This window comes from Lithobates pipiens, unplaced genomic scaffold (assembly GCF_037356315.1).
Source record: "Lithobates pipiens isolate NorthernLeopardFrog02 unplaced genomic scaffold, aLitPip1_a1.2 Scaffold_18, whole genome shotgun sequence".
Lineage (NCBI taxonomy): Eukaryota > Metazoa > Chordata > Amphibia > Anura > Ranidae > Lithobates > Lithobates pipiens.
Window position 1 is genome coordinate 415,886,711 of NW_027507758.1, and position 18,418 is coordinate 415,905,128.

Consider the following 18,418-nt stretch of genomic DNA (forward strand, 5'->3'; position numbering starts at 1 on the left):
CGCTTACTTTTGGACCTCTCCGCTGCCTTTGATACAGCTGATCATCCCCTCTTCCTCAAAAAACTCAATTTGCTTGGTATCCATGGCTGTAATATTTCCTCCCCCACATGCCCCTTCTCCTGACTTCTCTGTCAAAATAAATGGCACAACTATCAGTCTGTCCCCACATGCCAGAGTGCTAGGGGTAACTGTCCTTTCAGGCCCACATTCAATCCCTGTCCAAATCATGGAACTTTAAATGAGGAAGGCTAAAACATAATGTAAGAGTAAGAATTTATTTTGCATAAGTGTCAAGTTGCGTAACATTGTATATGACAAGCAAATGATACATATAAACAAGATTTGGAACATGATTACCATAACAGGGGAACAAATATACATGATTCATAATTATGATTAAATAAATCTAATAATAGACAGTTAATTCATAAATGTATTGATAAAACATGGGAGGGGGTTACATCCTCAAAATCTCAACGCATTTCGTCAGTAATCCGACTCATCAGGAGTGGATGCTGAATGTCTATAAGTAGTAAAGAGTAGTCTAAATCAAACAGCCCACCATATCAATCTCCCCGGGAGCTGAAGTGCAAAGGTCCGCCGGACCACCAGGTCCACATTAAATGCCCCCAACCAGTAAACATGTATAGTATAATGAGTATTATGCCAATAATAGCAGGTAAAATCTGTAAGATAAATGAAAGTTATTGTATGTAATGAACCGAACCGCACTGTCAACCACCCTAGAAATTAAGATACATAAGGAACATAAAGTGAACAAGAGTGAAATTAAGGTGCAGGATACAGTGTAGGTAGAAATGCACCTAATGGATAATGTGCAAAAAAGGTAAAAATAGAGTAGAGAGTAGAAGAGTGAAAAATGTGATGCTGTAATGAAGTAATGAATGCTGCTGTAAGACTCATTCACATTACCCACCGTTCAGTGTCCTGCACCCCTCTCTGCCAATTCCTGCACTGGCTTCCACTCACCCAACGAATAAAATTCAAAGTACTAGCAATAATTTACAAAGGCATCCACAACTCTGCCCCCAGCTACATCACTAACCTAGTCTCAAAATACCAACCAAGCCACTCTCTTCGGTCCTCCCAAGACCTCCTGCTCTCTATCTCCCTTGTCACCTCCTCCTATGCTTACCTCCAGGATTTCTCCAGAGCCTCTCCCATCCTTTGGAACTCCCTACCCCAATCTGTCTGACTGTCCCTTAATCTATCCATCTTTAGACAATCCCTAAAAACCTTCTCCATCAGCTCATCCCCCACAGCTATTACCTTTTGTATCAATTGACCCTCCCTAACGAGCAGGGCCCTCTGATTCCTCTTGTACCAAATGGTAATGTAATTGTAATGGCTGCCTTCATTTTGTTAAGCTGTGCAAACTTGGCGCTATATAAATCCTGTATAATAATAATAATTATAAACCAAATTTTTTTAACTTTTCTGATCCTGTTATACCTACACAGGATTGTACATTTTCCACTGTTTCCATTGACGTGTTTAAAATGTGTTCATTACTATGATGAATCTATAGGCACAGGTTGTCTAAAGCTTCTGTTAGAATGCTCACATCTTCTTAGCCACGAGAATGGAAAAAAATAACTTTTAACATATTTCACAATTGATCATTTTAGCATCCACACAAGCCTAAGACTATATTCATATATGTGAAGTCTTGGGTAATATGAAATTCCTACATGTGCTTCTCTTTAAGAGAAGTTGTGTGTATTTCTCATTAATCAATCCTTGCAACACACTAGCCAATTGGATTAGTTAAACTAGAAATTAATTTTCTACTACAAAAGCCACCTTTTTATGCCTGGTTTTCTACATAGGGTAATAGAACAATCACACCTATACATATGCATTTTCTTTACCTGGAAGCATCGTTTCAAGTCTCACCAACATGGCCACATACTGTATGTATTCAGCAAAAATTCAGTTTGCTGATACAGATGGTTGTTTAAGTTAATGGGGAAATTGTTCCAAAGGAATACTTTCTGTGGAAACTTCCACAAAAAATGGCAGGCATTGTGTCTAGGTTGCCTATGGAGGTAAGAAAATAAATGTATTTTCCAGAGCTGAATGTTTTGCTAGTCTACCTTATAGTCCCCAATTAATTTGAAAAGAGGAGTTGGAATCCAAGATACCTTGCATTTAAACTAAGTTTAGATGAAGCAGATACAACCTGAAATGAACATAATGGAAGCTTACGCAAGTATAAGGGCCTCTGTCAACTGGCTTTTATTTGCATCAGACAGGTTTTACATTCCCATACAAGTCTATAGAAATGCAAAACCTCCTTTATGCAGGTGAAATGCAGGTCCGAAGGAGGTCAAATGCATAGGTTAATGAGTTTTGAGTTATCTAAGAAGTACATCAAACTGATGTCAAATTGATACTATTGACAAAACCCATCAAAACCGGCCCTTAGAATAGGAATATCGGATGGTGGATGGATCAACCATTTTCTATTTTGCAGTCATCTACACTGCTGTGTATATAATTAATGATAATGAGAACAATCGTCATATTCATGTAGACAGAACACTGGCACACTCTGTGAAGGTCATTGTGAATAACTGACGTATGGATAATTATGAATGTGTAAAAAAAAAATGTAATGTGGGCATTACAACTGCTAAATGAACATTTTGTTGTAGAAAATATCAAGCGGTGAGTAAGCTTATCATAGGGCATTATGCAGACAGGCGTGCATAGATTGATGTTGACTTGTCATACAGTTACAAAGGTCTTAATTGTGTAAGCAGTGTCGTTTTCTCATAAGCTGTGGTCTTAAGATGTAAGCAGTGAGTGACATTTTAGTCAACAGTTTTTATGAAGTCATAATGGCTGTACTTTATATTTGTTACCGCACTCAGAAAAGATACTTGATAGGTTGTGAGATTACAGACTAATATGAAGAAGTATAATTTATTTTCGATGAGTATATATTTTTATGCATCATTACACAGTTTTTTTTTCCCTTCAAAAAAGTTTTTATTGAACAAAAGAAATCATACATGGAGAGAAAAAACAAAACGTACAAAAAAAAACATACAAAAAAAAAAAAACGTACAAAATATGTTCCTGATAACGTGGATATTGCATGCCATCTTAGAGACATATTCATAGAAATAAAACATCATAGCTACTAGCTACAACAAACTAGTTTAACTTTGGTGAGTGCTGTATAGTTATACTTAGGAATCATCATGTTACATAATTTTAGAGTTATACTATGGTTTCAGTTGCCTTTAACCACCTCTCCCATATTTTATCATATTTGGAGGGACAACTCCTATGGGAGTAGACAAGCTTTTTGTATGGTGATGTGTTATTCACTTCCACTATCCAATGTGAGAACTCTGGTGGGTTGGGTCTCATCCACACCCTGGCTATGACTTTCCTAGCCGAAAACAGGGTCTCATGTAGGAATATTTTGGTGAACTTGTTTAGTTCTGGAAATATTCCTAATAGGCAATCTTTGGGCTGCACTGTTATAGGGGAGCCCATAGTATCATGTAAGAATCGTACCACCTGTCTCCAGTATGTCTGTATTTTAGGACACTGCCAGAGGAGATGATAAAATGAGCCTGTAGCCTGATTACACATTGGGCAGCTAGTAGCCTGGTTGGGCTTGTACCTGGCTATTTTAAGTGGTGTAACATACGACCTGTGTAATATAAAAATCTGGGGAGCGGGTATCGCTATATGCGGATGACGCATTATTGTACCCCGGGGATGCCTCGGACTCCCTTACATCGGCCTTATCCATAATTGACGAATACGGTAGATTCTTGGGGGTCCGGATTAATTGGGGTAAGTCCAGTTTGTTTTTGCTCTCTGATTCTACGCCCCCCCCGCTCTCCTCGTCCCCACTGCAGAGGGTCTCCCGTTTCCGATACTTGGGGATTGAGATCTCCAGAGACCTCTCCCAATTTCTGGCGGATAATTTATACCCAGTCCTGAGCGCTTTAACGGCGAAATGTCAAATCTGGAAGACGCTGCCCTTGACACCGGTGGGACGGGTTAATTTACTTAAAATGACGTTTCTCCCTAAATTTTTGTATGTGTTCCGTAATACTCCCGTCCCGATCCCTGCCACATTCTTCTGCAAGTTGGATGGGGTTGTTTCCTCATTTGTATGGGGCGGTAGGGTTCCGAGGATCTCTAGGGCCAAGCTGCAGCTGCCATTGTCCTTGGGCGGACTGTCGCTGCCCTGTTTCCGGCGGTACTATTGGGCGGCGGTGTTGGTCACAGTTCGCTGGTGGTTCACAGTTCGCTGGTGGTTCACTCAGCCTAAATCTAACCCGGCGGTTACGTTGGAGGCGGCGATCCTGGGCTCATACACAGCTTTGGCGGGGTTGGTTTATCGGGGAGCCAAATCCAGTCCACACGTAACGATCCCGATGCGAACTACCATCCAAGTTTGGGACAGAGTCGCAGCCACTGTTAAGGCTGCTGACTCCGTCTCCCCTCATATCCCGCTATGGGGCAACCCCAAACTTCGGCATTTTGGCTTTATTCCGGACCCTGGCCTATGGACCAGGTTTGGAATCACTAACCTTGCACATATCATGCCTAACGGGACTCTCATCCCCTTCCCGGACCTCAGAGAAGCCTATGGTCTTCCCTCCTGGATGCTGTTTCGGTTCCTTCAGCTGAAACATGCCTCGCAGGCCCAATTCCCCGGGAGGGTCCTGGTCGAGCCTCATGGGATAGAGAGATTTCTCGCCTCCCGTGGGGTGGACAGGATTCTCTCTTCCATATATTTACGTCTCACCTGTGAGCGCCCGGGGGGGGGATTCGCCCTTATTTCTGGTCTGGAGGGGGGACATCCCATCCCTCTCCGAGGAGGAGTGGGACTCCGCCATTCAAAACTACCTTCCTAGGGTAATCTCCGCAAGAGATAGGTTCATTCAGTTAAAATTTTTACACAGAGCCTACTACACCCCTCAACGTTTGGCCAGGATCTACCACACCCAGTCTGAGCTTTGCCCTAAGGCCGCGTACACACGCGCGGACTGTTCGCCCAACTTTGTCCATCCAACAGTTTCGGCAAACAGTCCGCTCAAAATTAGCATGGACGGACATGGCCACACACGACGAACGAACAGTTTGCTGAAACCGTGCGCGATGACGTGAACGGCACGTACGACGGGACGAAAAATACGACGTCCTATACACTGCATTATAACTTTCGGCGTGAAAATCCTTTCTGAGCATGCGCGCAACTTTGTTTGACGAACAAGCCTACACACGAGCGGACTGTTCGCTGAAACAAGGTTTCAGCGGACAGTTTTACGGAATTTCCGAAAAACCTTGTTCGTCAAACTGTCCGCTGAAACTGTCCGCTGAAAGCCCACACACGAGCGGACTGTCCGCCCAAACACTGTTCAGCGGACAAAGTTGGGCGAACAGTCCGCGCGTGTGTACGCGGCCTAAGTGTCAGCGGGCAGTTGGTACCTTCTACCACGTCACCTGGGAGTGCTCAATCATTCAGGGTTATTGGCAACAAATACTGGTAGACATCAACGCAGTCACTGGTCTTTGTGTCCATGAATCCTAAGGTGCTTCTCCTTAGAATCACGGATACTGTGGTTCAGGCTGCTTATAAGAGTCTTCTTCTGTTCTATCTTTGTTTTTATGCCAGAAAGGTGCTACTGCAGATGTGGAAGCAGTCGTCTCCCCCTACAATTTCCCAGTGGCACTCGATGGTGGACTCAGTGCTGCCACTTTATAAGCTTACATATATGGGGCGGAAATGTCCCAAGAAGTTTGGCGGTATCTGGGATCCATGGTTGAGTGCATGCTCTCTTAATGTTTAATATGTAACACCTTCCCTGTCCCCTCATTTGTGGTAAACTAAGATTGAGGTTTGAACTCTGTAAACTATGAATGTATCGAGAACTGTGCATAAGTTGTAATGTTGCTTTGCTTTAATCAATAAAACGTTTCTGTTAAAAAAAAATATATAAAAATCTGGATGAGATGGTCAGACAGCTTAGGAGAGACCAGTTTACATGCATCAAGGGCTTCACTCCACTCACCGTCGTCTAGGGGTCCCAGTTCTCCCTCCCATCTAGTTTTTAATTTGTATGCTGACACTGTTGCCTGTTGGAGAATTAGCATGCTATAGAACTGCAAGGTCAGTTTCTTGGGGTGATGGCATTTCATTGCCTCCATTATGGGATTGTTAGCTAAGGGTATACTGTTTGTTGGAAATTGAGCACGATAGGCATGGCATAGTTGTAAGTACCTAAAAATACATTTGATTCGGTAGAAAAAAATTGGACTTTAACCTATCAAAGGATTTAAGTGTTCCATCATTAAAAATGTGGGAGAGATAAAATTCATTACACAGTTTTTAAAGCAGTATTAAACCCCAAACCAGAAATGTAATATATTGCAGCTTACCAATCCTTAGATTTTGCAACTGCATAATTTTATTTTTTTCCCCTTTTGTTTTCACCTGGTGATCCTGAATAACTTGTCTCACCAATTCTTAAGTGAATCCGTGGTAAGGCTATAGCGTTAAAACATGAGGAAACAAGGATGATAAATATGAAAAGTCATAGCAATATTAACAGTCACTACAATATTAAAAACTCAAACTATGAGCACGCTGAAAAAAAACACTAACCCCAGCACATTTTTTTTATTTCTGATAGAGTAGGAAAGTGCTAATTTTTTATTTTCTCTTTCATTCACTGGAGGACACAGCTATATTTTAGGGCATCCCCCACTGGGTACAGTGCCACCTGTAACTCAAAAACAAAAGACAGGGTTGGCCCCTGCTAGCAGCTAAACCCTCCCACACTGTGGAACAAGCTCAGTTAAATGGCACTGAAGTACAAAAAAACTAAATATTTTAACGTGTTGGCCCCTTCAATGAATGAGCTTGTTTCGGAGCCCTGCAGGACCCCTTCATCAGACTTATTAAGGGGTCCTGCACGGCCCCGAAACATTGCTTCTGTAACTATCATGTGATTGCTGAATAAAGCTTTGGACCTATTCTGGAGATCCTTGGTGTGCTGGTTATCTACATTCCACTTTGAATGTCTTCGGTTTCCAGCTGGTGGTTGCTGCAGTACCCACTTACACTCATGGACATGGTATAGCAAACAGAATGTCCTGCACTCAAAAGTGATGTGACAGTGGTAGGTGTTGCCTAGGATCTCTATGGCTCCAGGTAAGTGCACAGACCTTTTTGCCTTCCAGGGGTCGGGGGAAACCCAATGGAAACACTGTAAAAAATGTAAAGATGGTGCACCACCCTTGCGCATTATCCATGTAACGTTAATGTAAAACAAGAAAGGAAATATACTCACAAAAGAGTAGGAAAAAGTTTCAAAAAGGCAGGCCACCCTCTTGAACATTAGAATAACAGTGGTACTGTTGGTACCCATACAAATAAAAACAAGTATAATAAATATATGAATGCATTACACACATGTCAGAAGCAAATGCCATAGAATAATAGTAATAATAAAACACCTGCACACCTAATATTACAATATAATACACCTCCAAACACAATTGTGGAACCCAACAAAACAAAACTTTAATACAAATAGGTGAACTGTCACTCACTCATATGATATACGTGTAAAATAATCTCAAAGACCACCTACCAAGTCGGTCTGCATATGACCAGTGACCCCAGATACAACTGAGGAACTTTGTAGGTTGTACTGTATAGCATAATGCAAGGTGGATGACTGCGGGATGTGAAACGCACGTTGCTGCGCTCCACCCGCCACCTTATCCCTCTGGGACGTGCCAACCATGTTAGGTAGGTGGTCCTTGAGATTATTTTCCATGTATGTCATATGAGTCATATTTCACCTATTTGTATTGAATAAACTTTAAAAAAAAATATGTATTTTTTTTGTGCTCCACACTTGTGTTTGGAGGTTTATATGTGCAGGTGTTTTAGTGCCACTATCAGATGACATGAGATGCCATAGCTCTGAGTGTTTTTATTATTACTATTATTTTATGGCAATTGCTTCTGACAATTACATTTGATGTGTGTAATGCATTCAATATTCTATATTTTTATCATTGTTTTTATTTGTATGGGTACTGTCAGTACCACTATTATTCTAATGTTCAGGAGGGTGGCCCGCCTTTTTGCTACTCCCATCCCCACCCACCAGTGGGAGGGATCACAATACCATGTGACGAGACCCACTTGCAGTTATCTGAAAGGTCTTCTGGCGTGCTTGACATAGTTCTGGTGACCTGGTCACTTTGCGTTCATATGGGCTTTGAAATTCTTCTATGATTGTCTCTTTTGCGAGTATATTACTCATGGACATATTTCCAGAACGTGTAAGTTGGAAATAGCGTGCTTAAATTAATGAGGGGAAAGGATTTTACAGTGAGTAAAAAAAAAAATGCCTCAATTTTTTCCTCATTTATTAAAGGACACAGCTCGTCTTTATATCATTACCTTTTGGAGACCGCAAAGCAATACCACAACGAGGCAGGCAAAAACAAAACAGAAAATAAACTAACCCACTCAAAGAAAACTATACAGGCCAATCAGACTGCCAGTTGCAACATATAATACCCGAAACTGACATCAGTTGTCGCTGCTCCCAAATCCATCCTGTAAGCTTGGTGGACGTATGAACTGACATCCTAGTGACCACCTTTCAAAAATTGCAGTTCTTGATATCATATGCTAAGATTATAGTTTTCCAGATCCAGTATAGCAGTCGGCTGCAAGGTCATTACTCTTTACATGGACCCTCTAAAGATGCCACACTCCCCTATAAAATATGGCTGCAGACATTTCTCTTTCTCATTTCTTTAATATCCCTGAGAGGAGGTTTTTGCAACACTGACAATACCAGGTTAAGGTCCCACAGTGACCATGGCCAGACTGGAGAGGCAATCCACGTAATGCCCTTAATAATGGATCAGACAAGCACCAGCGATAGCAGAGAATCCTGAAATAAGACCACCAGTTCATACTGGCGCACGGAGCGGCACACAGTAGGAGACCGGTGCATCCCTGTTTGCCATTTCAGGTCAGATTTCATTCATTTTTGGCTGAATTCGGACCTGAATTTACCAGGAGACACACAGGACTCCTGTGAAATTCGCACTGGAGCCGCCGCAGAGATGTGTGAACCGGCTCTATAGAGAGCCGGCCACAATCTTCTGATATGCGATATGCGGGGAAACTCATTCAAATTGCAATAGTGTGAACCCAGCCTGAAACATAGTGTGAATGATTTCATCCCATAACTCTCTGTCCCTCAGCACTTGACTTTTTTAAATAGCAAAGCCATTAAAGCTGTTGCCTATAAAGCTATATAGTGAGTGAGCCCTTAAAATCTAGATTTCCTGGAAGTGGCAAACACTAGGAGGCATCCACTACCAGACTATTAAGATCCGTGTATCATGACTTGAGGAGCTAATACAGACACCAAGATCACATAAATACTCATGAATTCTCTCTGTAGTAGCTGTGGCTTATTTTTATTTATTTTATATTTTTATTGGCTGGTAAGCATATATCAGAGTGTAGTGATCCCATGGAGCCACCAATGCACCTGCCATGTCTGACCAAGGGTCCTTTGCCCTTGCTACAAACCTGTCCAACTTTTGATTGAGGCATCATGCTATAAGATTAACATCTGGAATTCCCTATCGTTGGCCGATTAGCTAGAAGACTTTGGGTGATGTTCTAAATTTCTATACCCTGTCTCTAAGCTGGATTTCCCAAGCCTACATTTTAAAGATTATGTTGGTAAAAGAATGGATGAAGAAGAGTAATGACGTTATTTAGATTTTCCTGCAATATTTGGGGAAGAAGCAAGAATTAGATCGCCAGCATCTATCATTTTAAAAATGTTTATATTTCAAAAATGGAGCATAGAATCCATTTTGATAGTTTTCTGCATGTATGTAGAGTATACATTATTAAAACTGACATTTTCAGACCAAGATATTATCGAAACACGGAAATAGGTCGCTCATGCTAAAAATAACCATATACCTGTTAGCAGTTCTATTTTATTAAATATGGTCATTTAGATAATATGATGAATGCATCCTAATTGTTTTAAAATGGAAAGCTTTGCTGATACTTTTTGAAATGAAAGCAGTTAATATATCTCTTACGCAACCAGATGCATTGCTGTCTCTGTGTGGTTTAACCACAGACTGTGAGAAGGACTAATTGCACGCAATGTGGTCTTTGCAAACAAAATTATTCTGATAATCTAGATCCCAAAAGCACAGTGATCATGATTTTTAATTAATCAAAAAAATAAAAAAATAACAACATAGCTACATTTAAGATGCTGAAGAACTAAAAACTAAAAGTAGATTTATGGTGAGAATTGTAACAAACGTCCCCAAGGTATAATCCAGGACAGAATGAGGTTCATATCCTGCCCATGCTGGGGTGCTTCCTGAGTTGAGGAACCCCTATATATCAGCACTAATACACTGCCCAACAAGAATTGTCTTGCCTTTGTGGCTGTGTGTGGCAAAGAGATGAGCTTGGGCATGTTATTTGGTTTATATATATATATATATATATATATATATCTCTTTTGTGGGCCCCCACGAATCCCGGAGCGCCGCTCAGGACTAAGGATGAGCTTGGGTGTGTTATTTGGCTATACTGTATTTATCGGCATATAACACACACAGGCGTATAATACACACCTTCACTTTAAGAGGAAATTTTCAGGAAAAAACGTACATTTTAAATAATGAACTGTGAAGCAAAATAAGGGTCAGTGCCCATAAATGCAGCCTAATCAATGCCCATCTGCAGCCTCACCATTACCATGAATACAGCCTCTGAATGCAGTCTCAGCATTGCCATACGTGCAGCCACTCTATTGCCATGAATGCAGCCTTACATGTGCCAAAAATGCAGCCTCACATGCGCCATGAATGCAGCCTCACATGCGCCATGAATGCAGCCTCACATGCGCCATGAATGCAGCCTCACATGCGCCATGAATGCAGCCTCACATGCGCCATGAATGCAGCCTCACATGCGCCATGAATGCAGCCTCACATGCCATGAATGCAGCCTCACATGCCATGAATGCAGCCTCACATGTGCCATGAATGCAACCTGATCGATGCCCATCTGTAGCCTCAGAGGGGACAGGGAGGGAGAAGCAGGACAAGCACCGACAGATTACATACAGGCGAACCTCCTGTTTACTTGACGGCCTCTTTAATACAAAGTCCCGCCTCCTTTGATAGACTGAACAGTCCAATGCCAGCCCAGGAGACGGGACTTCCTATTACAGATGCCGCAGAGTAAACGGGAGATTCTCCTGTATATAATCTGATGGTGATCGTTCCGCCCCTTCCCTGTCCCCTCTGAGGCAGTGCCGATAAATATGGTATATATATACAAATTACCAGGGGGGCCGTATTAACCTCCCTGGCGGTATGATTCAGTCTGGAATTAGGTGCTGAAAGCGGTACAATTATTTTGCACGGAAATCTGGCTTTTATTTTGTAGTCCTGTAATTCTTAGGAATAACGCTCTTAAATCTGTTCAAACCAGAGTCTAGCAGACATCCCGGGTATGATAAAGTTTATAATATAATAAAGAATAATAAAATGTATTCAATAATGTAATAAAATCCTAAAACACTGAAAAATTTACACTTTTTGGTTGCTATGGACAATCTCCAAATTCCAGGCAGTAAAAAACAGTATTTATAATATAAAAGTGCATGCAGGGCATTGCACAAACCACTAGGGACAAAGGGGGTGTGTATTTTTTAATACAGCACTGTAATCTGTAAGATTACAGTGCTGTGTGTGTTTAGTGTGTTTTAACTTTTTTGAATTTGCCGCCGTTCTCCGCTCCCGTGCGTCGTAACGCCGCAGGGAACGGAGCTTGGCGGCATTCGGCACTGTGAATCGAGCGGAGGACGGCTCTATCGCACAGCGCGGCGGACATCGCTGGATCCAGGGGACAAGGTGAGTAACGATCCCTGTGTCCTCCCCTGCATCGAGCGAAGCCATCCCGAGTCTGGCTCGGGGTTACCGCTCCTATCAGTATATTCCTACCCCGAGCCAGACTCGGGATTACCACCAGGGGGGTTAAACCAGAATGCGGGCTGCACTTTGGATATGCCTGCTATAGGCCCTAACAGAAAAGCTATCCACCAGCAAGCCTGCATTGGTTTGCATTTTATTATGTTTTAGAATGCCATTACAGTGAAATATTTGCTATTGGTTTAAATTTACAATTGTGAAAGTCTTGGGGTTCATGAAACAAAATTAATTCAATCCTATTGTCAGGTTACCTGAGTCCAGGTGACAAATGCACACCGTTGGAGTCAGCAGTGCACCGCTAAGGTTGTGGACCCTATGGCTGACTGCTGCGGATGGAACTCTGGGTGGTTCGGGAAGGCAGGTCCACTAGAGCACCAACACAGATCCCGCTGGGAGCTAGAGCATAAGATTCCCCAGGGCGCAGAGTCTAAGAGCCAGCAGGTGTTCACCAGAGCCTCTAGTGGTGAGGATGAACTGTGCTGCAGCACACTCAAGGTAGGCTACAGGAGGATAGAGAGGAAGCAGTCCCAGGACAACAAGGGATAGTCGGTAGATAAGCCAAAGGGCAACTAGCAGACAAGGATAGACAGATGAACACGCCAAAGGTCAGGGTAACGAGCAGGCAGGGATAGTCAAAGAACAAGCCAGATCAGTAACAGAAACAAACGTAGAGCACACGGCAAGACAGGAAACCAAACACACAATATAGCTTGGCAAGGCAGGCTTCGAGAACACAGTGTTAAATAGTGGTTCCGGTTCAGGCTAGGGTTGAGCCACACTGAGGGAAAATTGCTTAACAATGAAGGTGTGAGAGTGCAGGCCCTAAGGCTGATAAACAGACCAAGTAAGAGACAGATAGGGCATGAAAGTATCACTGCAGATTCATGACAGCCATTTTAAAGAACAACTTCACCCACAATACAGTGTAGGTTTTGAGTAGATGTTCTAATGTACATCTTCTTTACCACTCGTCCCTTAGTTATTTTTAGTGTAAGGATCTCACTGTGAGGTTTCAGTGTAGACGGTTCGTTTTTAGATTTGTGGGAGGATTACAGTTATGAGTTGAAGGTCTTTTTTTAGAAGGTTAACTTTAAGGGTGACAATAGGGTGACAATAGGGTTAGTTCATCTTTTTACAAAAACTGAAAAGGTCAGCACGGTCATGTGGCCACTCGCTGTTGCTTGTGTTATGCTGTTACACTGCCTTTGGCATTATGTTGTGATATTTTAATGTGCCAGAGAGTTAAACTGGCTGGAGAAGGTGGCGGAAGATGGAGAGCATGTAAGGTACATATAACAGGTGAACTATACACTTTAACTGTTTTCAGTTCGATATTAGGATTTATGTTATGGTAGGGTTAACTGTTAGGATGAGGCTAAAGGCACACGCAAACATACATGACTAGATTTTCTCTCTTGCACGGTCTGCTTATAGAGTTGATGGAGGAAGAGGGCTACAGATATTTGAATTGTTTTTCATTTATCCAGCTCATTATATAATTAGTAGTATATAGTCACATTCAACTGGCCTTGAAACATTTTGCAACTTTCTAAGTAGCTTGCCCAGTCCAGATGAATATTGGGAATGTACCCCCAGTATTTTTAGCCGCACAGGTAACTCACTTTGTTAATCAGGGAATTAATTTCTGGATGCACAGTGCATATAACCAGCACCCTAGTGACAATAAAAGGCTGGTTGTCAAGGTCAATGACTGTTTGTCCAAGAACATGATAAGGTGTGTGAAACATTGTATCTTCCATGACATCCAGATATAGAGAGACTAGACTGATCAATGCAATCTAGGAGTCTTGACTGTGAACTCCTTCAGAGAATATTGTCTACCCTACTCTGCTCCAAAACACCTTCTTTCTGTTAGAAAAGAGGGATCTTACATTGCTTATTGGGGTTCCAAGCATAATTATCCTGGCAGCAGACAAGCAGACAAGACATCTATTCTGATGAATGCATCCAATTATCTTTATAAGGTGTCTACTCTGTAAAGTGATGCCAGTATTCATGAGCCATTAAAACAGGATCCATCAGCTGTTACTAGGCAAAGGAAATGGACTATATTTTGTGTAAAGGAAGAGGGGTCACTTGGGCTTAAAAGTACAAGTTTAATCTTTTTGATTCCCACAATCACTGGAACACAAATTGGGGTTATTAGGAGTTCTTTGTACAGGGCTGAGGTGAAAACAAAAAACAGAGTATAAAGAGCAAGAAGACAGGTATCTTCGAAGGTCATCCACAAGGGTTAGCAATAACATGGGACTAGCAAACAGAGAATAGAAGCAAAACATGTAGTAATTTAGTCATTCCACATGTGTTAGAAAAACTCTTCCCAGTGCTTTTCGGGCCCAGCAACACACCGTTTTTACATCAAAAAGATCCAATACCCAAACTCATTTATACAATCCAGTGTAGTGAAGTATTAAAAGGTTTGTACATTGCGGAGGCAAATCAGCCTCTATACAGAAGCACATGGCCCCGCATCAGAGGGCAAACTTTGCAGCTGAGAATTTGTCCATCTTCCTACACCTTAAAATGGTTCTAAAGCTTACCTTAATGCATTCTATAATAGTAAAAAAAAAGTCACAGACTCCCCTCTCACCCTCCTTGAATTAACCTGAGCCCATCGCAATTCAGCACTGTGCATGGGAGCTGCAGCTCTCTTGGCTTTGTAGCTCCTCCCTGGGCAGATTGATAGCATTGGGAGCCACTGGCCCCCAACCCCTGTCAATCAACTCCAGTGATGAGCAAATGCGTGATGGGGCTGAGTCCTGCTGTCTCAGGAGCAAGAATGCATGAGTGCCCCCATCAGAATCAGCTTCTTATTGGAAAGAGCAGTAGAGGAGGAGCACCAATGGGGGGGGGGGGGGGTCCAAGAAGAGGGGGGTCAGGGCCACTCTGCAATTCTATTCCACAAAGCAGGTAAGTATAGACATGTTTGTTATTTTAAAAAAAATAAAAAATTCTTTACAAACACTTTAAATTGAAGCTGTGTCTAGATCAGTGTTTCACAACCTTTTTGTGAAGGCACCCTTTAAAAATATGCACGATCTCAAGGCACCCTCTTCTAAAATGTAAAAAGGGAAGCTATTCGTTTTACATATTGCAGCAGCATCCACACATGTTAGACACCCAATGTTAGAGGCCATTTATTCTTTTAAAGCAGATATACAGTACTTTTTCTCACACAGCTACTAACTAGAATGTCAGCATTTCTTATTTTCTTATGTGACCACAGTGCTGACAGTAAGGGGGTCAACTAGGATGCTGAGCAGGTGGCCATGTCCTCATCAACCAGTGATGTCAGTGATTGTTAGGACGCTGTTGTAATGTTGCACAATGAACACCTGTGGCTTTCTGTATCAAAAACGCAGGTTTAAAAAGGCTGGCCTAGATCATGTACACTGAGTATTTGCATATTCTAAACAAGCAAACAATTTTAATGTGTACTTGTTTTTGGTAATGAGAACAACTATGCCAGCCTGATATCAACAGGTCGGACTTTTAAGGCATGGAAGCAAATAGGAAAGTAGAAAAAAATATTTATTTTATTGAAAAATACAATATCATAACAGTGATCAAAACAATATAAAAATCATCATATGAAATTTATATAATTTGTACATTGAGCCCGTCTGCATCGCGTTTCTACGCGTTTTTCTGTAGAGGCTTCATCAGGACACGGAAAAAGGTTCAAAGACATGGCAAGAGAGAACAATAACTCTCACTATCTTCAAATGAGCTGTGCCTCAAGTACAAATGTCATAGCAACCAGGACAGATGCAAATATATGGAGCAGTCAACTACGCTGTGATAAAGTGGACAGCAAGTGGCACATTCTGATAAGTACAAACAGAAATTGATAGTTGCCTATAGCAGGGGCAGGAAAGAAGTCTCAGTCAGTAAATTACCATCAATGGAGACGGTTAATAGAGGACATAATCCCATCCACATAAAGCTTAATAGATGCTGGTGACACATAGTATGGCCAAACAGCATATAAAGACTAAAGGTAAAAGTAATTTTGTGGAGACAATGAAGGCATACCCCTGGGAGACAGCCCACTTGATGTCGACTCTGTCACAGCGTGGTTGACCGCTCCATATATTTGGATCTGTCCTGGTTGCTTTGACATTTGTACTTGAGGTGCAGCTCATTTGAACATAGTGATATTTATTGTTGTTCTCTCTTGCCACGTGTTTTGAACCTTTTTCCGCGTCCAGAGGAAGCATTTACGTTGAAACGCGTAGACGCGATGCACAAGGGCTCAACATACAAATGATATAATTTCATGATTTTTATATTGTTTTGAACACTGTTAGGATATTGTATTTTTCAATCAAATAAATATTTTTTTTCTACTTTCCTATTTGCTTCCATGCCTTAAAAGTCCAACCTGTTGATATCTATTTGGTATCTTCTTTGTTTTCCCTTGATACATTATGGATGTGGCATTGTGGGTGCTCCCTCCTTCCTATTTCTCAACTATGCCAGCCTATCAACACCAAACATCCATATATAATGACTTCTTTCTGACAGCCACTACATTATGAGGGTACTGTAACTTCTGCTTCTACTCTTCTTCTTCTTCTTAGCTAAAGTGAGCATTTTCAACCATTGGAATGCTCACAACACATGTACAGTAAGCCACTGGTACAAAGTGGTATTCATCGAATAGCAATTACTAGGGTCATTTCAGAATATGTTGATTGAGGAACATTGAGTTACTTTGGGAAGACCATAGCCCAATATCTACATCATTAGTACCTAAAGTATATTTGCAGCCTGTGGAAGAGATTGAAGATCAGTTGGATTTAGTATCTTAGCAGCATAGTTCTCTAATTATGCTCTACCCAAAGTTTGCATCTAGGCGTTACCCTGTCGTATAGATGCTCATATACTTTTTGGAGTTTTGAGCGACATTATGCTCTGGTGTAAAATGCATTTTTGAATATAATGAGTATGTTGTTGAACGTTGTGAATGGGGCCTAACGTCTGCTTTCATTCAGTTTCTAACAGCCTTCAAACATGATTTTAAAATGCTTTTACTGCTTGTTCAGAGAATGTAAATACTGTAGTGTGTATGATCTGGGCACAGATTTACTTTAAATAGCTTCAAATACAGATTACAGCATGAACTCCATTGTCATTTCTAAATGGAATTTTAAAACGTTGTCGTTTCATCATATTGTTTAATTTTGTAAATTACTAACTTTCAGCAAGTGTGACCTCACTGCTATAAAACAAGCTTGGTTTGAACCCAGTTTTAGTTTATAAAGTTCAAGTGACCAATATGCATTTCTTAGTTATTGTATTTTGTTGCCTTGAGATAGTAATTTCAATCTATTTTTCTTCCTCAATCTCCCCAGGGCCTGAGTCATCTACACCAGCACAAGGTGATTCATCGAGACATTAAGGGGCAGAATGTGTTGCTGACGGAAAATGCAGAAGTAAAATTAGGTACGTTAGCCCATGGATTTGGAGAAAGAAAGACAATTCATTAACTTGATGGTAGGATAAGAACAAAAAAGTACTCAAATACTGTATACTTTATGTGAAAAATACTGTATATTGCAATAAACCATCACATTAACTGTTCATATAATGTTGTTCTAACTGTGGATCTTAATTTGATTTAGGATACAATTGAATATCATATTTTTAGCAAATTAAAAAGATCAATGCAAAAAATAAAAATAAAACAAGTTAACAACTATGTATTTATATTTGACTTTTCTTTAATAAAAAAAAGTCAAATATAATATTATTTTGTCTTAAAGCTAAACAATAAGCAAATGTTTTCTTTATATAAGTCATGTGTATTTATACTTCATCTTGGTGTGCATTGTGTACTTCATCCAGATCTGTGCAGTAATCCAGTGTGACACTTATCTCTGTTCCTGAACCTCCTGTAATACAGACAGCTCACTGCTGCTCTCTCTCCTTGGGCTGGTCTTGTCCCCGCCCCTTCCTGTAGTTTTCTGCAGGAACCTGTAGTGGGTGGAGTGTGCTGGGCCCCTCCCACTATTCTACTCTCTGCACAGGCTAATTACATTTGAATGGAGAGTGGTAGCCTGGAACATTATACTTGGAATGTGTAGCCCTGACATAGTCCTATTGGCTATGCAGAAATACAGCCCTGATTTATATAGATAGATATATATAAACTAGCAGCTACAGCTACATTGTGTTTTCTTTCTGCTGCAACCAAATCCATTGAATGAAAGTATCTGTTTATGTTGATTAAGCCGACGGTTTCATTATTTTCAGCCAATCTGTTCGCTAGGAACCTATGAGATCATTGTGGCAGATGCTTAGTGACTAATAGAACCTC

At 41.1% G+C, this 18,418-nt stretch overlaps 1 protein-coding gene across 18 annotated transcripts in view; it reads left to right on the forward strand.

The window, feature by feature from the left end:
* TNIK (TRAF2 and NCK interacting kinase) overlaps window positions 1–18,418 on the forward strand; it is a 367,731-nt gene that overhangs the window by 168,850 nt on the left and 180,463 nt on the right. For all 18 annotated transcript variants that reach the window (XM_077487992.1, XM_077487975.1, XM_077487978.1 and 15 more), the window contains exon 6: window positions 17,454–17,544. In XM_077487992.1, coding sequence (XP_077344118.1) covers window positions 17,454–17,544 — 91 coding nt within the window. The remainder of the gene's footprint in view (window positions 1–17,453; window positions 17,545–18,418) is intronic.